The 16,518-nt window shown below is 41.5% G+C and overlaps 1 protein-coding gene across 1 annotated transcript in view; it reads left to right on the top strand.

The window, feature by feature from the left end:
* The window catches only part of LOC147012762 (voltage-dependent P/Q-type calcium channel subunit alpha-1A-like), a gene marked incomplete at its 5' end in the record, with an annotated part of 328,227 nt that overhangs the window by 91,633 nt on the left and 220,076 nt on the right, over nucleotides 1–16,518 (top strand). Inside the window, 2 exons of the mRNA XM_085853452.1 lie at nucleotides 6,349–6,452; nucleotides 7,559–7,674. Coding sequence (XP_085709578.1) covers nucleotides 6,349–6,452; nucleotides 7,559–7,674 — 220 coding nt within the window. The remainder of the gene's footprint in view (nucleotides 1–6,348; nucleotides 6,453–7,558; nucleotides 7,675–16,518) is intronic.

The raw sequence follows: 16,518 nt of genomic DNA, 5'->3' as shown, positions 1-16,518 counted from the left end.
TCTACCCTTTTCACTCATGCAATCCTCCTAACCCAGCTCTTCTCGCAGAACTGCTTGATCTGTTGTTGCTGCTCTGTCAGTGCCACCATCACCAGACCATTTTTAGCTATCCACAAACAAAAATCATCATTATTGTTATTTGTGGAATCTCGTATGCAGTCTCCAGACCATACACGTGATTCCACAAATAATAATAATGATGGTCATGGATATTGTTTGTGGAATTTAATGAACAAGACAGGGCTTTCGGACAAATTTCACTGATATGACAGCAAGAAAAAGTTTTGAATTAATCACTATTTATTTATTTGATTACCTTTACATAACTATGACAGAATTATATTCTCTTTTTTTCTTTATGAGAGTGAGGCTCATGCAAGATGCAAGAGTTCATCTTCTGCTATTATTTCCTAATTGGGGAACAACAAGAGGACAATACACTTGGGAATACCAACAGGACAATATGTTCCATTCTCTTCACTGTTTATTAAATATAATAAGTGCATAGGCTCATGCTGGAAGATATTGTTAAAGCGGATGTGATTGATGATAACCAGACATTCATCATGGCAAGTGGGCTGGAAGGAAACTTCACACAGATTGACACCTGCATGATTACAGCTAGACAAGAAGAAAGCGCATTAAATTTCTTGGGAGGTTTTCCTTCTTTGTTATAACACTCATGTGCCAAGCTGTGCTGGAATCAAATCATTTCACTGCTGGTGAAATGTCATCCGTATTCTTCCTTTTCATTAACAAGGCATGATATTTCTGTGATATTGTTGAATGAGTGTATTGACATTGGGTTCTGTGCAACACTCACCATTCAGCTGTCCATCTGTTTTTGAATCCTGACCCAGATATAGACTACTACACTGGTGTTTCACTGGCAGGTCGAGGCATCAATGTGTATTTTCCATGAGGTGGAGATAAAGCCGAAGGACCCGTCTGCTGGCACTGGTTGTTGGTGGATGTTAAAGATCTCATGCAGTGTTTTTTTGTGAAGATTAGGCGAGTTATCGCTGGCACACTGAACGAATTACAAATTCCTCCCTAAACAACGAGTAACAACAAGAGTCTGCATAGAGTATGGTTCCAATCTCTCTCCTCCTGCTTATCTTCCCCCATCCAAAACCTCGATCTTTTCTACCCCCGTTAATCCACCCCAAACCCACCTCCTTCAAATTCCCTGCTTTCCTTCCTGAAAGTCCCTCTAATGTCCGTTTTGTATACCCCGTGTTCCCCACCCCCATCCCTCTCCATTATTCAGATCTCCTAATGTCTCTGTTCCCCACTGTTTTGTCCTTCCCTTTCCCACGCCTCTTCTCTCGTGCCCCCTTGCTGTGCGTTCTTTGTTTGCTATCATACGAGCCTCGCCAATACATACAAAAAAAAATTTCAACGAATTAACCTATTTTTACAAACACGTTCTCAGATCGTTCACAAGGCACATGTGAACAACAGTCTTTAACTGTGAACAGTAACCATTATTACCTCCACCACTGAAGGTGAACGAGGTTATGTTTTCACCCCTTTCTTTCTGTTTGTTTGTTTGTTTGTGTGCAGGGTATCTTAAAATGTTTTTCTTTTTTTGTTTACATTGTTGAGGCTCGTATAACTGCTACCACACAGAACACACAACAGGGGGAGCAGGAGACAAGAGGGGTGGGAGAGGGAAGGACAAAACAGTGGGGAACAGAGACATTAGGAGATCTGTGGAAGGGAGAGGGATGGGGCGGGGAACACGGGGTAAACGAGATGGACACGACAGGGACTTTCAGGAAGGAAAGCAGGGAATTTTGAAGGAGGTGGGTTTGGGGTGGAGTAATAGGGGGAGAAAAAAATCATGGTTCTGGATGGGGGAAGATGAGAGATGGTGGTGAACAGCTGTTTTGAAGACCTGGAGGGAAGAGTGCGATTGAAGAGTGTGTGGGAGTTTGTTCCAAAGGTGGGGGAAAAAAGAGGAATGAATGAGTGAAGGTGAGCAGTGATTCGTGATTTTTGTAGTTTTACCAGAAGGGGGTTACTGGCGGACCTTGGGCTCCCTGCGGAAATATGGGGGGGGTGACATATTGCGGACAGAGCCGGGGGGGGGGGGGTGCAAGACTGGAGAGGAGACGGTAGAAGACCGACCTGCCTGTGGTAAGAGAGTGAAAGGCCCAAAGACTCAGCTTCACCGCGGGAGATACCAATGATTCTAAATGCCTTGGTTTTCACAGCATGAAGCACCAGCCCAGAGGGGAGAGCAGTACTCCATCAGGCTGCAGACAAAAGCTTTGTATGTGGTCAGGATCTCAGGAATGGATCTGGATGAAAATTTGTGGACAGGTTCGGTGTGTGACAAGGAAAAACTGAATAGGTTTTGGTGAATATCTGGATATGGATCCAGCTACTGGAATTTTTTAAGTGATTCTTCACCATTGAGAGATTGGGCTAAAAATGATATATAGCATGATATATCAAAAAGTTATGGACAGATTTGGATGAACCTTGGTGGACCTGTTGGGTGTGTGTTGAAGAATTGATTCAATGTTGGTGAAGACCTGAATCGGGATCCGGATCTGATTATTTTTAAGTGATTATTCACCATTGAGAGATTGTGCGAAACTGATATAGAGCACAATATCTCAAAAAGTTGACGGATTTGGATTAAACTTGGTGGATAGGTTGGATGTGTTGCAAGAACGATTTGATTCGATTTTGGTGAAGATCCGAATCCGGATCTGGATACGAGAATTACTTAATTCTTTCAGTGATTCTTCACTTTTGAGAGTTAGGGCCTAAAACGTCATATAGCATGATACACTACATGGCCGAAAGTATGTGGACACCTGCCCATTCAACATCTCATTCCAAAATCATGGGCATTAATATGGAGTTGCCCCCCCCCCCCCGCCTGTGCTGCTATAATAGCCTCTACTCTTCTGGGAAGACTTTCCACTGGATGTTGGGACATTGCTGCGGGAATTTGTTTCCATTCAGCCACAAGAGCATTCGTCAGGCCGGGCACTCATGTTGGGCGATTCGGTCTGGCTCACAGTCGGCATTCCAATTCATCCCTAAGGTGTTCAATGGGGTTGAGGTCAGGGCTCTGTGCAGGCCAGTCAAGTTCTTCCGCACCGATCTCGACAAACCATTTCTGTATGGACCTCACTTTGTGCACGGGGGCATTGCCATGCTGAAACAGGAAAGGGCCTTCCCCAAACTGTTGCCACAAAGTTGGAAGCACATAATCGTCCAGAATGTCATTATATGCTATCTCGTTAAGATTTCCCTTCGCTGGAACTAAGGGGCCTTGCCCGAACCATGAAAAACAGCCCGAAACCATTATTCCTCCTCCACCAAACTTTACCAGTGGCACTTAGTGTGCATTTAGACAGGTAGCGTTCTCCTGGCATCCGCCAAACCAATATTCGTCCGTCGGACTGCCAGATGGTGAAGCGTGATGCATCAATCCAGAAAACGCGTTTCCACTGCTCCAGAGTCCAATGGCGGTGAGCCTTACACCACTCTAGCCGATGCTTGGCATTGCCCATGGTTAAATTAGGCTTGTGTGCGGCTGCTCGCCATGGAAACCCATTTCATGAAGCTATCGACAAACAGTGTTTGTGCTGACGTTGCTTCCAGAAGCAGTTTGGAACTCAATAGTGAGTGTTGCAACTGACAACAGATTATTTTTCCATGCTACGCACTTCAGCACTCAGCGGTCCCATTCTGTGAGCTTATGAGGCCTACCACTCCACAGCTGAGTTAATGTTGCTCCGAGATGGTTCCACTTCACAATAATATAACTTACAGTTGACCGGGGCAGCTCTAGCAGGGCAGAAATTTGATGAACTGACCTGTTGGAAAGGTGGCATCTGATGACGGTGCCACATTGAAAGTCATTGAGCTCTTCAGTATGGCCCATTTTACTGCCAATGTTTGTCTGTGGAGATTGCATGGCTGTGTGCTTGGTTTTATACACCTGTCCGCAACTGGTGTGGCTGAAATAGCCTAATCCACTAATTAGAAGGGGTGTCCGCATATTTTTGGCCATGTAGTATATTTCAAAATTGTATTGGGCCCACTATGTTCTCGCGGATCAGGCATTACGTGGCGGTGGTATGCGTTCTACTGAGTTCCCGTCTAGTTATTACATGCAACAACCTTTTTTGGTATTTCTAAAAAAAAGACATTCTCTTTGTTGTGCAAAACATTTTTTACCAATTGTTGGTTTTATTTGTTGACAGGTCCCTTGTCCTGTTTCTGCAACACTGGATTTTGTAACTATCATTGAAATTAAAATGGCTGGCAGGATAACCTAAAGATGCGCACATTCACCTTTTGGCTGTTTAGCGTTGGTTTGAATCCTGACCCAATTATAAACTGTCATCCTGGTGCTTCGCCATCATGGCAATACGTCGATGTGTGCGCAGCCCATTGGAAGGACGTGAACCACCGGAGGACCAATGTGACAACACTGATCGTTGGTGGACATTACAGATCCCACAGTACCTGTCGAGCCATTGCCGAAACCCTGAGCAAATTCGAAGTTCTTCATCTGACCCACAAGGGGCACTGTATTAGTGGCACGGCCTCATTCAGAGCAATGATGCAAAACCATAGCCAAATGCTGCACACAAATGAATAATTTAAACGACAGAAGGGCCTTGCCTTTTGTGGGTTTCCCCTTCGTGGATTGGCTTGATCGCGATGAACTTATTGAGGCAACGTTTGTGGATTGTGGTCAATGGGCTCGAATAATCGCGGGTTGGCAAAATATTTTCCACATTTATTCACCTAATTAACATGGGCTGCCAACATAATAACCCCCTCAAACTCCTCAACATCATCATCACCATAATCCCCATCAACTCGTCTTTATCGTTGCCATCATCATCGCCATTGCATTATTGGATCAAGTTTTTCATCATTATTATTAAAAGGTAAGTTTAATGATCTCAATAATTCAAGAAAAAAACCATACATTATTTTATGTTCTTTAATAACTCTTTTATTCATGAAAATACACAGCACAAAAACAATTCACAAACATGTTTTAAATTAGGGGTACAGTTTGGCGAAAAGGGGTGACAAATTTTAAAGTTGAAGTCCCTAACCCTATTTTCCCCATTACCCCTTAAATTTGCACATCGCGGATTTGCGGTTAAAGGAGATTTTAAAGAACGTGACCCCCGCAAACGGCAAAGCCCTCCTGTACGAGAAACTACACTCCATGAAATAATTTCACCGGGTATCTTGGCTTCCTTATTTCATGGAATTCTTCAAAACCCGATGGCAAACGGATGTGTTAAAATGATGGTGGAATGAAATCAATGCACGGGCTTTGGAAGGCTAAGAAAGTGAAATATATTCTGGTTGTTATAGAGTGGATAAATATAGTGTTTTGGTCTTGGTGCTATTTTTATGAGATAAAAAATGAATACTCTGCCTTTACCAGCACACGGTGGCAACAAAAAAGCTCCCAATTCGATTGGCTTATGGATTTATTAATTACAGTTTCCTCCCTTTTTTGAGAAATATTTATAATATGCTTGAGCAAGTTTGCCTGAAAGGATGTTCGCTAATGATATATTATGTAAGTTTGATGATTCTGAGAAATTTATTTATGGGGGATAATAAAGAAATTGTGAAAATGGATAATGTATCATGAAGGAGTAAATTGTTATTGGGTGACTCTTTATATGCTTGGTGTTGGCTTAATGGTTTGGTTGGTGAGCTTGGGATCCTTGGATCCTGAGTTCAAATCCCACTTGGCTGTTGAATTAATACCAGGTGGGGTTGACTCTGCCTGTCATCCTTCCAAGGTTGACAAAATGAGTGCCAGCTTGCTGGTATCCTGTGTTGGAGTGGAAACCTGTCCAGTATTGTGTCCACTGGCCAAGGAGACTGCTTAGGCAACACCAACGCTCTGCACAGAGTATGGTCCCCATGAATGGATGGATGGTGACTCAATGTTTGGTTAAATGACTCAGAATATGTGATTTGGATTTGGGGAAATACTCATCTTTTTCTTCACAACCCAAATCAGTGGCCATTTATCTCCCAGTGGCTAATACTGTCAAGCTGCATTGTGCCAGCAAATCTGATTACATATCATTGAGGGTCACCCTTGCTGTTTAAAAACAATGGTGTACGACATCTCATCAGAAATCGAGCAGAGTGTTGAAAGATGTTAATAGGACAGGTGTGTAAAATATCAGAACAGTTTAGGGGCATTTGTTGGGCCCTCTGTTCCATTCTCCACTGAGTTTTGGTTTGTAGTTCTGATTGCAAAATGTGTGAACAGTCTTCACAACCAACTCCCACTCCCATCCCTCTCCTCCCCCCCCCCCCCAACCACAGACAAATAGTGCCATGGGTGACCGCTGGAACTGGCTCTACTTTGTTCCATTGATAATCATCGGGTCTTTCTTCATGCTCAACCTGGTACTCGGGGTTCTTTCTGGGTAAGCTATCCATTGTGCCATCTGGGTTCATTGGTTGCGTCGATGTGCATGTCATTTTACAAACAAGTTAAGGAAAGAGTAAAGTTTATAACACAAGGCAATGTCTCGCTTTGAGGTTGAAAAAATATCTCAGATGGAAATTTGAAGCAAGCCAATGAAATGAGCATTTAAAGGAAATGATGACCGACCAGGTGGTGAGTTCAGCTGGCGGGGTAGCTTGGAGTGAGGCACACTCGTATCTGAGCTGTTTAGCCTGGCTTCAAATCCCAATCCAGATATCTATCTATCTATCTCTCTATCCCTCGGATGGATGTGAAGCCAGAGGACCCGTTTATCAGCACTGGTGTTGTTGGGTGTGAAAGCTCTCATAGTGTCATTCACGAAGAGTACCGGTAGGCAAGTAATCACTGGAACCAAAACAAATGACTAATTCCTTCACATTTAGTCGAGTACCCTACTTTGGTGTGTGTGTGTGTGTGTGTGTGTGTGTGTGTGTGTGTGTGTGTGTGTGTGTGTGTGTGTGTGTGTGTGTGTGTGTGTGTGTGTGTGTGTGTGTGTGTGTGATACTTGTGTATTAATTACAGACATCTATTCGTTAATGACACACGATTGGAATTTACCTTTTGACCCTTGAGACTGCTGAGACCCATTCAAACTTTGAAGACCCTTTAAGACCACTGAAGACCCAAAATTTGTGTGTGTGTGTGTGTGTGTGTGTGTGTGTGTGTGTGTGTGTGTGTGTGTGTGTGTGTGTGTGTGTGTGTGTGTGTGTGTGTGTGTGTGTGTGTGTGTGTGTGTGTGTGTGTGTGTGTGTGTGTGTGTGTGTGACCAGATAAATAAATTGAGTGAAAATGAGGAGTTAGTAAAACGGATAGAATTTCCTATGAAAGAGATCACTAATGACTTAGATCACTCATGAAGTTTGTGGGAATAGTTCAGAATTAAGGTTTTAATCAAAGTGTGAGTTGAAAATTTGCTCATGATTGAGAAGAGCTGAGAAATTAGTGTGAAGTGGAAATGATTGGTTGAGTTTTGAGTTACTTGCTGTCTTTTCTATCTCTGTCAGTAGCGAAAAATGGAAATTCCTCGTGACTGTTTCTCTGCAGAGAATTTGCAAAGGAGCGTGAAAGAGTTGAAAACCGAAGAGCCTTTCTCAAGCTTCGTCGGCAGCAACAAATCGAAAGGGAACTTAATGGATACCTTGAATGGATCTGCAAAGCTGGTGAGATCTGAATAATTTGTTTATTTTTTGACATACTTTGAAAACAACACATGCAACAGATGAAAGTACAAACAGCCATTCACCGTTTCGGCATACTTACATCTGTACCTCCAACCCAATTGAATACATCAAAACCGGTTAACTAACTGACAGGTTTAACAACCTTTTAGATCATTATCTGGGCTCCCTTTGTTTTTGAGGTTTTGTTCCTTTAAGCTGAGAACATCTCCGAATATTGAGTTCAAATTCAGTACTTCAGTTGTGTCCAAAGGTCACTCGTTCGGGCAGTTCGGCACAATTGTTAATCACACATTTTACCATTACCTTGTTGAGGAAATCTCATAGATTATGATGAGTAAACATGATTAGGGGGGAATGGGAGTCAGGTGGCATAGGTTGGCCGACTCTTCGTGAAGGACACTGTGGGATCATTAACGTCCGCGACTAATGCTGCAGCTTAACATCAATCTGAGGCACAACGCCCTGCCTACAAAGCACCAATACGACAGTGTACAGTCGGGTCTGGCATAAAACCCAGGCTAGACATCTCAAAGGCAAGTGTCGGATAGGTGATAAGTACACAAGAACAATATGGGTGAAGATGTACATACTAGCTAATCAACTGAATACCTTTTCATTTCTGTATCTGATTTTTAGATATTTAAACTCGGTGCAGGTCCACCTATTAACGTGCCCATCTCGAGAGGCGGCAGTGGCTGTTCATGTCTAAGTAATATGAGGCACTCAAGCGGTTTCATTGACAACAGGCACATTCCTTCCTACCTGAAGATCATTGAACCAAAGGGATTTCTTTTCTTTTAATCAGCAATCCATTAGCAACCCAATAATTTGACTGAGACGGATTCAGATTCCAAAATCTTTGAATCCAAATCGCCGCCTTTGCCTGGAATTTGGAACCATTTGGAAAAAAATTCAAACTAATAAAGGTAATCAGCATTGATTTACTAAACCGAGGTAATGTTACACAAATTTATTGGAGATGTATGAAGCAGTTTCTGACTTGGTGGATGCGAGACGTGCAGTGGATGTAGTTCATCTAAACTTTCAAAAAGCTTTTGAGAAGGTCCCACCTTGAAGGCTGTTGGCGAAGGAGAAGGATTGTGGAGTGATTGGTGTAGTAGCTAACTGGATTGGAAACTGGCAAAGTGACAGGAAGTAAAGACTGGCTGTGAACGGGAGGATGCTTAGCTGGGAGGATGCATTTAGTGGGGTACATCAGGGATTAAGGTTAGGCTTTACGTATTTTCAGATGATACAAAACTTGAGGGATAATGCAAACAGCAAAGAGGGGGGTAGGGGTGGGGGATGGGGGGGTGATCATATTCAAGAAAGTCCAGATACTTCAATGGACTTGGCAAAAGATTGGAAGATACAATTCAACACAAGGAAATTTAAGGAGCTGTGGTTTGGTAACAATGGTGAAAATATAAACTACATCGGGGAAATCTTAGTGTGACACAGGAGAAGGATCTCGGAGTAGTAATAGGAGTGGGGGTGGTGGTTTATCCCTAGTGTTGGCTTAATGGTTTGGGTGGCGGGCTTTGGATCCTAGGGTCCTGAGTTCAAATCCCACTCGGTTGTTGAATTAATACCAGTTGGGGTTGACTCTGCCTGTCATCCTTCCGAGGTTGGCAAAAAGAGTGCCTGCTTGCTGGTATCCTGTGTCTGAGTGGCGACCCGTCCAGGATTGTGCCCCAAAACTAAGGAGACTGCTTCGGCAGCACCAACGCTCTGCACAGAGTATGGTCCCAATGGATGGATGGATGGGTGGGGGTTTAAGCAGATAGCACAGTGCCAGGAAGCCATATGAAAAGCTAGTAATAGTTTTTAGGTGATATTTCTTTAGGGATAAATTATAAATCAAAAGAGGTGGTGTTAACACTTTAGGAATTTAGTGATGCCTCATGATGTGTGCAGTTTTGGTTCCCAGATCTGAGGAAGGACAGAGCTGCTGTGGAGAGGGTACAGCAGAGAGCTAAACTAGATTGATCCCGGGCCGAACTCGATTATGCTTGGTGTTGGCTTAACGGTTATCATGGTGGGTTCGGGGTCCTTGGGTCCTTCTGAGGTCAGAAAATGAGTACAAGCTTGCTGGGATGATTGAGCCCTTTGAGTATCCATTGTTGGAGAGGTGACCTGTCCAGGACTGTGCCCAATGTCTCAAGAGACTGCTTTGGCAGCACCAATGCTCTTTACAGAGTATGGTCCCAATGTTGGGATACATATTAGCTTAATTAAGCCATGAGGAATGGCTCAAAGAGACTATGAGATGTTTCTCATGTTTCCATGAGAAACAAGATGATTGCAAGGGGATCTGATCGAGATGTTCAAGATAATGAAGGGTAGAGACAAAATAAGTGTGAAAGAGTTTTTCAGCAGAAAGGACACTGACATTACAAGAATGGCACGTGGTGGAGTGCATTCCTCTGTCAGGTTGAACAGTTTTATGTTTTGTATCCCACTGAGAGGTCGGATCCGGATCTCCACCAAAATTGAACCGATTCGTCCTTGTCACACACACCCATCCTGTCCACCAAGTTTAGTCCAAATCAGTCCATACGTTTTTGAGATATCATGCTATATATCGTTTTTGGCCCTGTCGCTCAATGATGAAGAATCACATATAATTCTCATCTCCGGATCCGTTCTCGACCAAATCGATGTTCTTGATTCAATCTAGTGTCCGGATCCGTAAGCGATGTTCTCGACTAAATCGAGTACGCTGATTCTGAATCTGAAGTGAAAATTTTCTCAGAACGTCAGGATTTTGAGTTATACGTATGGTCCAATTACAGGAGCTTGCCCTGGTGGGTGATTTTGAGTGATCATAAATTATTATTTTTTTGCATTTTTGGTTTCAATTATAGCAATACAACTGTCGTAGAATATTATTTTTTCATAAAAAGAGCTTTAGAATGCAATTTTAATTTTTAAAAATGGATGAAAACTGACCAAGCTAAGCATTTTAAAGTAAAATTTCCCAAGCAGCATTACAATTTTATACTAACCCTAACCCTTATGAAAAACTTTGTAAAGACATTGGATCATGACGGTAATGGCTTCCAATATCTCAGAGAGAAGTTTGGCACAGAGAAAACTGATGCTAAACTCAAAGCAGGCATTTTCATTGGACCCCAGATCGAAGAACTGACGTGTGATCCCAAGTTCAACAAGTGAGCACAATATACGCCCGAAAAAGTCTCTGTGGCATGCACGCGCGCACGCACACACACACAATTATATATTCAAACGCGTCAATTTATGAAGAACAAGAAGGTATATACAGAATTGTGCTACTACATGGAAAACAGCATCCTGGTTGCCATGGCAACCACTTTAGATGACGATCGTATGTCGCGACACACCGTCTCCACAGTCTGTACCTATGTACCAAATATGAAACGTGAAAGTTGAAAACTTTGGGAGTTAGAGTGTGGACAGGGGCTGACGAACGGACGAACGGTATCACATAATACGCCCCGATATATATATATATATATATATATATATATATATATATATATGTATATATATATATATATATATATATATATATATATATATATATATATATATATATATATATATATATATATATATATATATATATATATATATATATATATATATATATATATATATATATATCGGGCGTATAAAAATAAACTGAACCCACTTGAGCTTGTAGCATGAGGAGCATTTGTGTTGGTTGTGCAGAACTTTATTGGGAACCATAGAGCTGAACAGTATGCGGAATTAGTGGACAACATGCTCAAAGGCTATCAGCGAATGGGCTGTAGGGTGTCTCTTAAAATGCACTTCTTGCATTCTCATCTTGATTTCTTCCCACCTAATCTGGGTAAGGTAAGTGATGAGCATGGCGTGAGGTTCCACCAATACATTTCGGTCATGGAAACTACGTACCAAGGCCGATTCAACCCAAACATGATGGGTGATTACTGCTGGTTCCAACAACGGGAGATCAATTCCACACACAAGCGCAAGAGCAAGTGCCTCACACACTTCTGAACACGTGTGAACAGTGCCTACGCTGACTATATTGAAAGGAAGAGTGTAAACTTGAAGTGTTGTTTCTGAATCACTCACAATGGGACAGATTTCCCGATCAAGTTTACACCCTTCCTAATTTACCATGTTCTAATGTTTTATTAACTCCTTTTTCTGCAATTTGTTTATGGTCTTGGTTTGTATACGACACCTTTTTCACGGAGATCAATCATTGTTATCTAAATATGACTTGAAAGTAATTCCTAAGTACTGATATTAGATGTGCAATGTGGCAATCTGCAATTACAAAGTATCGAATATAGCATGATGGGTGTCATTAATACATATACATATTTTGAAAACCTGACGTGCTGGATAAATTCTGACAACAGATTTGAAATCAGCGGCCCAGATTTAGACAAGAACATTGACATTTCCCTGAATAGCAGACGAAAAGTTTTTTTTGTGTTGCCTAGTGTTAAATTATCCAGATCTGGATCCAGATCTTCACGAAAATCGAATCATTTTGTCCTTGTGACACATCCCACGCCTCCACCAGATTTTGTCCGATTCCGTCCACAACTTTTTTGAGACACCCTTTTCACAGACAGGCAAAGAAACAAACAAACAAGTAACAAGAAAGATGCCATGCAGAGCACAACACTTGCAAAATCTATAAAACACATTTGATCTCAAAAATAATTGGTAGTTGAATTCAGTGACTTGATATGTAAATCTCTTCTTCTTCTTTCGGCTGCTCCATTTTTAGGGGTCGCCACAGCGGATCATCCGTATGATCCGCATAGTGATTTGGCACATGTTTTACGCCGGATGCCCTTCCTGACGCAACCTTGGTCACCTATTTTAACCGGGGTATACACCGGCCCAGTATACTGGTACTCATTTCGCCGACCTCGGAAGGATGACAGGCTGAGTCAACCCCCTGGTGTATTAATTCAGTGGCCCAACGGGGCTTGAACTCAGGACCTTTTGGATCCCAAGCCACTGCCCTAACCACTGCGCCAATGACTTGATATGTAAATACGGTTCAAATTTAAAAAAAAAAGATGAAAATTGACACTTTTAGAAATCAAGCCGATGTTGACTTTTTAACCTCAAAATTGGTGGTAGAATTTCAACACCTAATATGCAAATCCTCTACAAATTTCAACAAAATCAGAGGAAAATTGATGATTTTAGAAATTAGACAAAGTTTTGACCTTTGGCCTATGTTGACCTTTTGACCTCAAAAAAATGAGCTTCTTGCTTATGACCATCTCTATCATTTTGTGAAGTTTCGTGAAGATCGGTTTTAAAATGTGACCTGTAGGCGATTTACATACAAACAGACAAACAGACAAGCCGGTAGGTGACATGGGTGGTCGCTCGACTAAGGCGAATTTGAAATATGTAGATAAGAGAACACATCAGATGGCATTTTTGCCGTTCGTTGTTCCATATAGGAACATGACGAGCAACTGTCCATCATTTGTGTTCGATTCCTTAACCATACGTTAGGGAATCCCAACGCGAACGTTGGGGTGAAAGCATATAGTAATATAATTGCATACTAGTCATACAGTTTTTGACGGATCGGGCTGAAAATCTTTGACAAAGAGGTTGATTATAGTGCGCATAAAAGCATGGAAGGCGATTTTTGATTTTCGAAAAATTTTTTTTTTAGAATTTTATCAAAAATTTCAAAGTCCCGTTGCTAGGCAACGGTGGCGTCCATAGCAACGGTGCTCAAAAGCATACAACTAGATCCTGGTATGAACCTACCAGTCAAGTTTCATCAAAATCGGTTGACTCCTCTGGCCTCCAGAGCTGTCCATTACATACAAACAAACAGACTGACATACAGACAGATGGAAAACCTGAGTATAAGGGTAGTCTAGCGACCACCCAATAAAATGAAAAATCACTCATAAAGTGACACTTGGTGAAACAGAACGGCACTTGGTAGAGCCCATGCCTCCACCAGGCTGAACAGTTCACATTTTGTATCTCACTGAGAGGTCGGATCTGATATTCGGACCTCAACCAAGATTGAAACGGCTTGTTCTTGTCACATAACTAACTCATCCACCTAGTTTTGTCATAACTCGTCCACAACTTTTTGAGATATCGTGCTATACATATTTTTTGGCCCCATCTATCATTGGTAAAGAATCACTTCAAAAATCCTTGTATCCCGATCCGTATTTGAATCTTCATCAAAATTGAATCAATTGGTCCTTGTCACACATCCAACACGTCCACCAAGTTTCGTCTGAATCCGTCCACAAGTTTTTGAGATATCATAAATATCGTTTTTAGCCCCATCTCTCAATGGTGAAGAAGCAGTTAAAATTAAACAATTATCGTATCCAGATATCGATTCGGATCTTCACCAAAATCGAATCATTTAATCCTTGTCACACACCCAACCTGTCCGCCAAGTTTCGTCCGAATCCATCCATAACTTTTGAGAAATTGTGCCCTATATAGTTTTTGGCCTGATCTCTCAATGGTGAAGAATCACTTAAATAATTCTCAGATCCGAATCTGGATTTGGATTTTCACCAAAATTAATTTTTGCTGTCCTTGGCTGATCACGTACATCCACAAAAAATTCAGAACGATTGCTTGAAAACTCTGGCCAAAAATCGTGAGACAAACAGACAAACGGATGACAGGCAAACTTACTTGATGAAAAAAAAAAAAAATTCGCCAAGTAGTAACGCACACGACCAAACAATATACATGAAAAATCTTAGATTTTCACAATTAACAAGAAAGACGTTGTGCAGAGCATGATACGTGCGAAATCCTAAAAACAAATTTGACCTCAAAAATAATTGGTGGTTGAATTAAATGACCAAAAATGCAACTCCTCTTCAATTTTCAAGTCAATCAGATGAAAATTAACAATTTTAGAAATCTGGCCTATTTTGACCTTTTGGCATATTGACCTCAAAAATAATTGGTTCAATTAATTGACTTGAGATGCAAATCCGCTTCAAATTTCAAGTCAATTGGATGAAAATTGAGGATTTTAGAAATATGAGCTGAGTTGTTGACCTTTTGACCTCAAAAACAAAAGACTTCTTGCTTATGACTAACTCTACAATTTGGTGAAATTTCGACCTGAAGGCGATTGGGATGCAAACAGACAAACAGACAGAATAACAATTGCGACCAACCAATGTACTTGAAAAATCTTCAATTTTTGCAAGTAACAAACAGACAGAAAAACATAGATAGACAGGGGTGAAAACAACCTCTGCCCACAATCAGTGGCAGTGGTAACAAAGTGGCACAGTTTAAGAGTAAAGAAGAGGAGATTTAGCATGGTAGTAATGTAAGGGTGTTTCACTCAGAGTGCAGAATGCATTGAATGATCTCCCTGCAAGGATAGTAATCGTCAAGTGGATTGTTTCAAAATTTATTTGGATAGTTATTTTGCCTCCTTAGAGTTTTCCTCTCCATACATGCTGGTTTGCATCCTGTTTTTGTCTGTTCTGTACTGATCCGTTCAATGTGCTTCTGCTTGCTCTTCTCCAAGCCTTGACGATGTGTACAAAAAATCCCCCCCAAAAAATGCTCGTCGAGTGTCCTTACCACAAGATAACTCCTTGGACACCACACCTGCATCAAAAACGCTATTTGAAAAATAACAGAAGGACAGAGACGGGCATTGTCACGATTTTCTTTGTCATACCAAAGTTTGCAATTCATTTCAACTGGGACAAGCTGTGAACTCCCCTTTGTCCGTCCAGTAATAGGATGTTCCTTTCTCCGGGAGCACAATCCTCAGGGACGACCATGTGCTGAATCTGGAATGAACAGCGCGAGTCCAATAAATGTACATAGCGAATTTGAGCGGCATTATCTGGAAGGTCGGTGGTTCGAACCCTGGTTGTCACACCAAAGACTTTAGAAATGGTCTGTGCTGCTTCCTTGCTTGTCGTTGAGTATTTATAAAGGATAGAGCACGGACAATCGACCCTGTGTTGGCAGCCATTGTGCAGGCTTCATGGGCCAAATGGCCTACTCCTGCAATCCAACGCACAGTTCTATGCAAGAGAACTCATCTTATGATTATAATTTTAGGTCCGCATGCATGTACAATTGTACATATATATGCACCATCTCTGGGCCCACGTAATCACCATCAACAATGAATCGGGCATTGGTGGCTTGGCACCAATAAGGAATGGTCGATTTGGAGCCAATCTATTGTCCCAAAAGAACAGTTTGTTATGAATAATACACAGCTCACTGAACATGAGGATCAAACCCCCACCCACCCAATTTTTTCTGTCCTCCCTTCCTCCTTAGTCTTTTCTCTCTTCTCATCTCTTTCCATTTGTATACATGAGACATAGATGAAGAGTAGTGGTGGTGTTGTCGTTTTTGTTTTGTTTTTTACTTCTGATAATAATAAATGGGAGAACTGGATAATTACAGTGCTCAATAAGTACTCCTTTATATCAGGACTATTACTTATCTTGTATACTTGTGACGTATTTTCCCCATTCTGCCATTTTTGTTTTTGCTGCACCTCAAATACACCATATGCCTTTGGGAAACGCATAAAAAAAAAAATATATATATATATATATATATATATATATATATATATATATATATACACACACACACACATATATATGGCAGGGGATGGACTTAAGGTTTAAGATATACACACTTTCCTCTAAGTTGTCTAGCCTGGGTTCAAATCCCGACTGAGCTATAAACTGTCACCCTGTGTTTTCCAGGCAGGGTGATTCATCAATGTGTGTTCTGTCCCTCGGACGGACGTGTCTTGGC

This window comes from Eptatretus burgeri, chromosome 14 (assembly GCF_056783735.1).
Source record: "Eptatretus burgeri isolate ZD-2024b chromosome 14, Ebu_testis_v1, whole genome shotgun sequence".
NCBI classification, from domain to species: domain Eukaryota; kingdom Metazoa; phylum Chordata; class Myxini; order Myxiniformes; family Myxinidae; genus Eptatretus; species Eptatretus burgeri.
The sequence above is the reverse complement of the archived record's forward strand: the minus strand, read 5'-3'. Positions and strand labels throughout refer to the sequence as shown.